Source organism: Trachinotus anak, unplaced genomic scaffold (assembly GCF_046630095.1).
Source record: "Trachinotus anak isolate AG129_WGS33_773 ecotype Australia unplaced genomic scaffold, CSIRO_AGI_Tana_v1 ptg000028l, whole genome shotgun sequence".
Lineage (NCBI taxonomy): Eukaryota > Metazoa > Chordata > Actinopteri > Carangiformes > Carangidae > Trachinotus > Trachinotus anak.
Window position 1 is genome coordinate 11,841,201 of NW_027273879.1, and position 10,232 is coordinate 11,851,432.

At 41.8% G+C, this 10,232-nt stretch overlaps 2 protein-coding genes across 3 annotated transcripts in view; one reads left to right on the top strand and one right to left on the bottom strand.

Annotated features, from left to right (window-relative positions):
• The window catches only part of jak2a (Janus kinase 2a), a 32,937-nt gene extending 30,808 nt beyond the window's left edge, over positions 1–2,129 (bottom strand). Inside the window, exon 1 of one of the 2 annotated variants that reach the window (XM_071465692.1) lies at positions 1,784–2,129. The gene's annotated coding sequence lies outside the window, so the exon portion shown is untranslated. The remainder of the gene's footprint in view (positions 1–1,783) is intronic. The other variant, XM_071465693.1, reaches the window with a different exon arrangement.
• A 562-nt stretch (positions 2,130–2,691) lies between these two features.
• Positions 2,692–8,946, top strand: LOC139611228 (zinc finger and BTB domain-containing protein 26-like). The gene is made up of 3 exons (XM_071465697.1): positions 2,692–5,524; positions 5,909–6,223; positions 6,680–8,946. Exons 2-3 carry the CDS (start codon positions 5,915–5,917, stop codon positions 7,787–7,789), a joined length of 1,419 nt encoding a protein of 472 aa, XP_071321798.1. The 5' UTR covers positions 2,692–5,524; positions 5,909–5,914; the 3' UTR covers positions 7,790–8,946.
• The last annotated feature ends 1,286 nt before the right edge of the window (positions 8,947–10,232 follow it).

Consider the following 10,232-nt stretch of genomic DNA (forward strand, 5'->3'; position numbering starts at 1 on the left):
CTACAGTAATGGGAGAATACACTTGCAGAGATGGTTAACACTGTAAACACTGTCACGTGTGCTGGTGGCATTTTCAGTCACCAATGTCTCAGTCACTGAATTTTGCCTAAAGCAGCAGGCTTCAAAAGATAAACAGATCAAGGCTCCGGGAAACACAGAGCTATTTCACATTTTGCCTTACCCTAAACCACACCGCACCGTAGTGTGGGATGTTTTCATTCTCTTGTGTTCAGATAAAGCTCTGCATGTCTCTTAATGATCTGGCACTCCTAAGATTGTACCAGACATTATTCTAGCAAAAACATGACATGGAAAAATGGGTAGCTTTAACTTCACTGTTGCTACTTGTTCCAGTTTAAACTAACAACTCTTTTTTCCCCATTACATCTGACAGTGCTATCATTTGTCTGTGACCTGAATCAAATATACAGAACATTACACATGGCCCCTGATGCAAGAATAATGTACTTTCCCCATAACTGTCTGAACCTCTGTGTCACTGATTATGTTCTTCCAGTAACCACCTAAATAAAAATGCTAAATGTGCTTTGACAAGTACCCTAACGAATCAACACTGCCCACGTGAAATTAAAACAGCCTAAAACAGATATTCCTCTAAGTATATCCTTGATGTGATAAATGTTGAGCTAATAGTGTCTCCCTCAGCCCAGCAGTTTCCTCAGCATACTGTCAATTTAAGAATCCATATTAGTATCATTGGTTAGGTATGACTAAAATATTACAAACAACACTGCTTCCCCTCTCAAAACTAGAAAAAAGAGCGAACATTATGAAGGTTGAACTAGAAAATGAACTGACTGCTCTAAAGAGAATTAACTAACCTGGCTTGTAAAATCTGTAAGATAAGCAAGCGTATATCACATGGCAGCATCATCAACAAACTATATATACACTCAGTTCATTGCATGCACACCTCACTAAAACTAATGAAGAGCTCTGCAATAAATCCTACCTGCACAAAGGCTGTGGTGTCTAGATTTGGTTTTAAAGAGGTGTTGTTTCAAGAATAAGGGAATCACCTCCTCTACACCTTATTAACAAGCTCTGACTATGACAATGTCCTACACATCTCAGCACCTGTTGCTGATAATCATTTCTGTCACTGAAAGTAGACAACACCTCTCAGTGTGATGCTAACCTAAAACCTATTCAACAGGAACTTCGCCTTAAACCCCTCATATATGCAGGACTCTTGAGTTAGAGTGCTGTCACATTAGTTTCAGTGAGGTGTTACGGATGCAACTAATGATTACCATCAATGATTCATCAATTCATCCTGTTGCCTTTAAAATGTCATGAAACAGTGAAACATGCCCTCGGCTCCTGAAGCTCACCCCTTTAGACACCTTGTGCTATTTAGTTTACCACCTTATATGACAAAGACAATCATCAGATCCTGACATTCAAGAAGCTGACAATAGAAACAGAGGAAGCTATTAACTGATTAGCTGCTGATAAATGTCCTGCCAATCGACTAATCGATTAACGGTTCCACCTCTGAATTGAAAGAAAAATAGATATCACACCTGTCACTGAAGGGTCTTAATGACAGGCTGTAATCAACTTCATAATCTCTGCTTCCTGGACCCTGAAGGGGTCAAGCACACAGGCATAAAACACAGTAAAGTGATGTGACTTGTGGCACAGAAAAAAAAACGGTTTCTTTACCCTCGGCTTGCTATGCTAACCCTAACTGGTGCCAGCTGGTTTGCAAGGGGGCTCAGGACACACACACACACACACACACTGAAACACAACTTACTCTGCCTGTTGTCCTCTGCTGTCCCTGCTCCTGTGAAGCACTTTGTGGACCCGCACAGGCTCCACCGGGGCACACGTCGGGCTGCCCGCCTGGTTAGCTAGCTGAAGCCTCGCACCTTAGCTGCTTCGAGTTAGCTGCCAATAAAAGTAGCTGCCTCGTCGTTTGCCATCCCGTCGGTCCTCACATCTTCTCGCTAGCTATTTCCAGTTGACGCTTCACTGTGATATCTAACGAGATCGTTGTTTTTTGCTCGACATGACGCTCCGGTTCGTGGGTATCCTGCCGCTGCCCCGGCTCACCCCCCTGTTGTCACCACATATGAGCCGACAACAGTACGAGCCCACTGTAAGATGATGATGATGATGATGATGATGATGATGGGGGGGGGGGGGGGGGGGGTGAGGGCGGAGCCTACTTTATGTTCACACTGACCCGGGGGTTTGCTTCTTCCGTGTTTGTGACACGGAAACATGTTTTCTCGATGTGTAGAGGAGTCTCCTCCGGTGATTACTCCCAGAGCTCCTGCGTGTTGTGCAGGGCTGCAGTGTAACGATTAGTCGAGGAATCAGCACAGGAAAAGAAGATTTAAAGCACATCACAGTGTCAGAGAGGGGCGGGGGACTTCAGGTTGAGCATTTTCAAGCAACTACAGTGCATTAATTATGTTACAACTAATGCTAAAACAGCAATGATTTGTCAATGTATTTCTAAGAACATGTTTATATATAGTATATATATATAGCTGTAGACTTACAAGGGCAAATTGTAAGTCCAAAGAAGATATGTTATTAAAGAAGGGAAGCTATAAATTAAGTTTTTCATTAAATATTAATCATCTGGTTTTGGATTAAAGTTTATTTTCTTTTTCAGTAAAATGACAGTATGGATACAATTTGAATCAAACAAAGATATCTGAATAAATATTTTTGCAGTATTTGGTCTTGTGCATGGTAAATTTAGGTGCCAACATAAGAGTGCGGCTCAACCATAAAGTAACACTTCTGCAAAAGAGGGTCAGATACGGTTTGTTCTCACACAACTTCTTCACTTTAATGTCACTGTGGCCTCACTGACAACATTAAAATGCACATCACACATTAGGCATCAGTGGACCTAATAATAATGCAAAAATAAAAAACATATTTTAATCACCTAGAACCATTCCTATATTTATTATAGATTTATTATTTATACATGCATTTACATTGCTTACATTACATTTATGTTACTTGCATGACATTTTTGAAAAGAGGTATTTTCTAGTAAAGGAAAATTTACTGTATATTGGTGTTTTTCCACCGGCGTTCCCACCTCTCAGTCACATCTCCTCACCTGTTCCCAACTATCTAATCAGCTCCTAGTATTTATACATTTCTACACATCCATTTCCACTCATTCCCAGCCAACTTTTACCAGCGTCTCTGTTGAATCCTCCTAAACCTGAGCTGTGGATGTCTCTGGATATTTTGAAGTTCTCACTTGCTCTTTATTTATTCATATGTATTGTTATGTTTTATTATTGTTCTATTATTGTGTGCATACACCCAAATAGTAAAACTCAGCATCATACATAGAGAGCATTACACAAAAATTGGGTGCTGTATTCGTTTTTGTCCAGCACATTTAAAGAAGACCTTGTCAAAATGGCATGTTGAAAGTGTAATGCACTGCAGCGCACCAGTTCAAAGGACTGAGAGCTTACTGAGACAAGAGCCTGGGGAGACCTTTGGCTGAGGTTCTTGGCTCTTTTCTACAGGGAGAGGATCACTTTTAAAGTCTAGTTAAATCACCTCAAAACGGATTAATAAATAACTTTTCGGGTACAAAATGCAAGTTGTTTTTTTTTTTTCATTTTTGGAGGCTTTATATTGCACATAAAAAGGAAAGTAGTGAGCTGTTATGTTACAATAACAGCTATTTTAACTATTCCTTAGTAATGGGAACAGCCATGAACAGAACAGCCTGACATTGTCAGAGAACCTAACTGTGCTCACAGGGCTTGTTTTGATAGTTTCATTGCCATTATTTTTTGGACAGTGTGTTACAGCTCTGCTGCACTAAAGTCATTTTATTACCTTTCAACACAGTTGGATTTTCTAAATGGTTAAATCAGATGAGGTTTATCAGAGAACAGTAACATGTAAATGCACATGATACAACACCACCTCCCCAACTGGATAATATTTCACCCTTACAATTGAAACCCCATATTGTGAATTGGTACACACTGAACCATCTCCTTTGAGAATGACAGGACAAGGTGGCGTGACAACTATGGAATGATGCGATTATGGAAGTGGTGTAGCTGGCAGTGACTTAACCTCAGGATACGACTCATCTTTCATAAGACTGGCTGGACTGGAAGAATTGGGAAAACAGATTGTTCCAGGATGCTCCTCTTCTTTTTTAAGGTACTGCTGCACTCAATTTCATGCATTATCTAATATTGTAACTGATAGCAGATTCTGTAATCTGATGGATGGCTGAACACAGATGATATTATATAAGACAAAACGTCATCTTTTTGGCAGACTGTAGCAACTTCACACACTGAAACACACAGATGTCTGGATCACTGTCTGTGTTTGGGTGTGCTCCATCTGCTTTTTAACCTGTGAAAACAAAAGTTCAAAATCCATATCCTCTGAAGTAGTGGCCAAAGTTAAAACAGCATGGAAGCTGCATTTGCTCTTTTGGGCTCATCCACCCACTGACTGTCCTCACATGCTTTCTCTTTTGGATTAATTGAATAAATACATATTTTGTGTGAAGGGTTGTGTGTGAAAGAGGACGGCATCTAGAGTTCTGTCTCTTTCTTGTGAGACAGAAAGGCTCATCGAACCACGTTCAGTAGGTTTAAGTTATTACAGCCTACTCACTTACCCCTGTTTCTCTTCAGGCGGTCCCTGTGGACCACCACACTCTGCAGAATTTACTGTGCATATTGACTAAGGAAATGAGGTAGCTACATTTCACAATAAACCACAAACGCTGCACATCTTTAAGACATAAAGACAAAAAATTAATTAATTTAATTGAAAATAATATCTCTGCGTTTGTGCAGACTTTCGTGCATCAGAGTTTGTCTGTTTTTGGGTTGTTTTTTTTTACAAGCAGGATTCTTATAACTGTCTTCATGTTAAGACTTTTGCACTGTGAGGTAGGAGTTAATTTTAAAATACTATACATTTAAAAAAAAATCTATATTTTATCTTTTATTAGAACATGCTTATTGCTTTTGTTGTCAATCGTAAAAAAAAAAATAAAAAAAAAAAGGTATAAAAAAGTAAGCATTACACTGCGCAGCTCTGAGTGATGGAGCTCCTGTAGATTATGTGAGCATGATCACCACCAAGCGGTTGGCTTTTAGCGGTGCACCTGATTGAAAATGCTGAATTACACGCTCGCTGTTTATGTAAAAAAAAAAAAAAAAAAAAGTGGAGTCGCGGCACTGGAGGGGTGAATCAGTTCATGCGCAGCACAGAGCCTCAGTTTCCAGGTGGTCAGCAGAAAGCCGCAGGAAGTCGGGATGAAGGCTCGGAGATGCGTCTCATCCTCATGCTCCTGTGGCTCGTCAACGTTTTCCTCCCCTCCTGTCAATAACCGTGGTTACACTGAGAAGCATCGAGCGAGTAGAGACCCACTGTTCTCGAAAAGTTAAGTGAGGTTCTGGACCAAGAAAAGCAGCTTCCCCCCCCCCCTCCCGTTGGATCCATGATGACGGGATGAGCCTGTAAAAAGGTGGGTCTGGATCATCATGTGTGCTCTCCCTCTCTCATCCTCTCTCTGGTACTTTACCCTCTGTGCTGCACAGATTCAGCTCCATGACTTAAGTGCAGACCAAAACTAACTCATGATGATGATGATGGTGATGGTGATGATGATGATGGTAGTTTGTGGAAATTGTGGTTTGGCTTCAAAATTAAATGCTATAGGTCCAGTCTATAGTGTCACTTTTATCCCATTTAAATTTCAAAAATGTGCTCACACTGTTCAACTATATACTAACAGACAATTATGGGATAACAAAAGCTACATTAAAGCTAACATTTCTGTATTCGCACACCAACAAAACTGTACACTAACATTTTTTTTAGTTTTGTTTTATTTTTACTATTTCTACAGACCATCATGTCAGGCTCCTCTGACACTTTAAAGTTTCGTCTCCCCACCCACGGTGACTCCATCCTCAGCAAAATGAATGCTCTGAGAGAGCATCGCCGCTTCTGTGACGTCACACTCCTCCTTGGTGGTCCTCGGGGCGCCTCTGTCCAGCCTCTCCGCTTCCACGCTCACAGAGTTGTGCTTGCAGCGTCCTCAGACTTCCTCCGTGACCAGTTCCTGCTCCACGAGGGCCAGGCAGAGCTGAGTGTGGGCGTTGTGTCCAGCATGGAGGTTGGCAAGAGACTGCTCCTGTCCTGCTACACTGGAATCCTGGAGGTACAATATAATCTACAGCTTCCCTGAACTCTATACAGATATAACAGAGCAGAATATTCAGAATATAGCCACGTCCCCAGGTCTATCTCAGTCTCAATTGTTTAGAGCAGGTTTCTCGTTTCACTGTGTAATCAAGATGAAATTAAAAACACATCAAAAAACAGAGTAACAGAATGACAGGATGAAAGAACAACATCAAGACCTATAGAATCAAAACAGAAATAAAGACCAAACATCCTGTGACAACAACGAGGGCGAGTGGTTTGATACGAAAGTGACGTGAAAAGTTATAGATGACTGAGAGGACCTTAATCCGGGTCATGGATCTATTCTTGTGTGCATGTTTTAAGTCTGCAAGTGGAAGTTTGGTATGAATCTTGTCCTGTTGGCTGTTTTTCTTTGTTGTTGTTAATTCACTGTTTTGCTTGATTGCCATAATGTCTATCACTGCTGCAGGTCCCTCTGGGGGAGCTGGTGAGCTACCTCACTGCAGCTAGTGCGCTTCAGATGAGCCAGGTGGTGGAGAAGTGTGCCCAGGCTGTGTCCAAGTGCCTCAGTCCATCTCTGGCTTTCTTGAAACTGGAGAGACCATCAGAGGAGAAGGAAATCCTGCAGCCAGACAGTGGCTGGCCAGGTCCCAGCTCCAAAAATCAGGAGGAAAGGGATGCAGCCCTGCCCAGCACCAGTATCCAGGAAGCAAGTACAGAGGGAGGGGGAGCGGTTGTGATTCAGTCCAAGTCGAGCATGAGCCAAGGAGCCAAGGTTGATAATCAAGGACTGGGAGAGGTTATAGAGGAGAGGAGGGCGGTTAAAGCTAAAATAGAATCCTGTGAAGATGCAGCATGTTGTTTCAACGTGCTTGAGTCAGAGGAAGGTGGAGGCATCCGGGCTGTTCACACCAACAAGCCATCCTATCAAGTTCAGCACATTACACGGGCCCTAAGATGTAAGCTACACCCTTCTACAGCTGTCCGAGATCATACATCCTCCTTAACCACAGGTAGCTCTGCTCAACATGAAGAGGTGGTGGATAGCTCCCGAAACCCTGATGAAATGTTCTCAGTGGCAGCTCAACAGCAAGAATGTGGAGAGCTGCAGGACTCCAGCATATTTGGCCTCTCTGCACCACACCTGTCAAAGAGTCATTGTTCTGGAGATGAGCTGATAGAAGGTCCAGACAGTATATTGGTCCAGAGGCCATACCTGTGCAGGAGGTGTGACAGAGTCTTCCAGCACCTGGAGAGCTACATGGGACACTTGAAGGAACACAGGCAGTACCTGTGTTTGGTCTGTGGGAAAGGCTTTTCCCAGAAGACTAACCTGTCTCGCCACATACATGTCCACACTGGTGTCAAGCCTTTCAGATGCCCGTTGTGCCACAAGACGTTTTCTCAGAAAGCCCCACTGCAAGACCATCTCAACCTGCACACAGGGGACAGGCCCCATAAGTGTAACTACTGTGCTGTGCACTTTGTACACAAGCCAGGTCTCAGACGCCACCTGAAGGATACTCATGGTAAGAGTAGTCTGCAAAACATGCTTGAGGAAGCTGTGGACTCACAATGAAGTAGCAGTTTTAGTTAATGTTTAACTATGCAGTTGGTATTAATAATTGATAAAAGGTGCCAGAAAACACAATAAATGATATGACACAAACTGTCCTGATATTGAGGGTAATAAAGAAAAGGTATGTCAATTAAAGAAATGCATCATTTTGTGTTATATTGATTTTTGAGCAAAAATGTTGAATGCAGGTGATCTCACTTCCTGCTAGATCAGTGAGTTAATGCATTTGCACTGTAACATTTGGTCAATGGAAAGCAGTGGGTGAAAGGTCCCTATGTGCCTTGTGCAGTGTTTTCCTAATCTCTGTGGCTACACAGACCAGCAGCATACAGTGCACAAATTCCATTATGGTATATCACCTGCCTTGTGTAATGGTGAATAAAGACTTATAGAGGGTTGTGATGGGCTTTGTTGTTCTAGATAGATAGATAGATAGAAAAGCATTGCTTCACCATTTGACCCCGCTGGAATTGTGTGCAGCTTGCTGAGCATTACGTTATAAGTGAGTGGGTTGTCCCACATGGCTGAGAGGGTTTCCATGCTCTCTCTCTCTCTCCATTCCTTCCCTTCACATGTCTCCTTTTCTCCCTCTTTTATCCTTTCGGCCCAGAAATGTCATTGTCACTCATCTCAGTGAATGGAGCACTAGTTTGACGTCCTCCTCGGGGCATCCAAGATGCCACGAGCAGGAAATTTGTGAGTCTGTGTGCAGACAAATAATGAATGCACAGTGGAGTGTGCACATTCAGTACAGAAATAATTGTGACCATGAGTTTGTTTATGTGTGAACAAGGGAGACACAGAATACACAGAAATATAGTCAAAGATACACCAAAGAATATGAATTGTATCCACCGATTTCAGCTTGCATTAAAAGAGAAACCCACACCAGACCTAAGAACAGTGTGCACACAATACAGTTATGCTGTGAATAAATATCTCATTTATGAACACAAGCCACACTTTAGGATAGGATATTGAAGGAATTAGTTTGACAAAATACCTTATTTGACATGGTTTCATCAGAAGATGGTTTTCATACACCAGTGCCCACAACCAAAATTCAATATGAGCATGGACCATGAAGGAAGGAGCATGAAGGTCAAAGAGCAGCACTTACCCCTCCTCCTCCTAACCCACAGCTGAAGGGCCCTCAATCCCCAGTTGCTCCTGTAGAGCTAAGTAGAGCTGTTCAGTGGCCAACAGATCAAACAGTGGTTGTACAGGTGTATGTGTGTGTGAGTGTAGAGAAGGCTATTCTTGAAAAATCAAATCCTCAATGCTTGTACTCTGCTCAAAAAAAAAGGGCCAGATTTTCTTGAAACTGTGGCTCTACTATAATGTGTTAGTTTTCTCACGATCTAAATTAAAGGTGAGGTGTTAAACATTAATTTGTGCTTTTACTGCAGGTTAATATTACAGTGGGCTGACCTCCTGATCCCATGTTTGCAACTCTGACTGGCCACTTTAATAATAATCAGCTACTCTGATTATGCCAGACAGCTCACTCCAGACTGTGAGTCACACATGAGTGAAGCACCCAAATAAAACAGTCAGATAGTTAGGTTCAGTCATTATTTAACTTCATTTAACTGCACATTCATTGGCAGATTCACATGAGTTTGAGTTCCTTACAGTCTCAGATGCACCATTTGGTACCAAAGAAACAGTTGCTTGTTCAGATTTTCTCGAACTGAAGTGACTTTATCAAAGCATCAGCATGATACATGTACAAATAGCTGGCTACAACAGAGATGAGCATGATTTGTGGTGCAAAAGATGTCAGATCTTACATGTTGCTGAAACCTCAGCCTCAGTCTCCCGCAGTTTTGCTGCAGGAATAATGCATCATACACAAAGCACATGTTCTGTGAAGACTGTTGCTTCTGACAACAATAAGAACTGAATTTCAGCCCAGAGAGAACAGTGCTACAAAAATTTTATACGGAAAGACTATAATATGATTACAGCTGAAAAATATGATTCTGCACAGATTATGCCAGATGGTAAATTAGAATCACATTATAGGCTTAGCTCTCCTGTAGTGAACAGCAGGTTGCTGCAGTATGACACAATCATAAACACCAGAGGTAAGGCCACATGGCCAAGGAGCCTGTTAAATGCTATGGCGATGCCAGGCTAAGTCCATTATAATGTGCAGGATGAAGCTACAGTATCTAGCTAATAGGATTACAGCCTTAGTAATGTAGTCAACACAGTCCATTGTTTATTGACCACCGCAAGCTCCCTCAGACAGCAATAAATAAGAAATTGATTTTTCTACATAAAAAACATATTTAAATATATTCACTTTAGTCATTTAAATGCTATAATAGCCTAATTATGATAACTGTAATTGAAGTCAATTCAATATATATTTTTTGTGTTACTCTAGAGACGGGGGAAGGCACACTGAGCTGAGCCGTGTTTTTTCTTCTTCTTG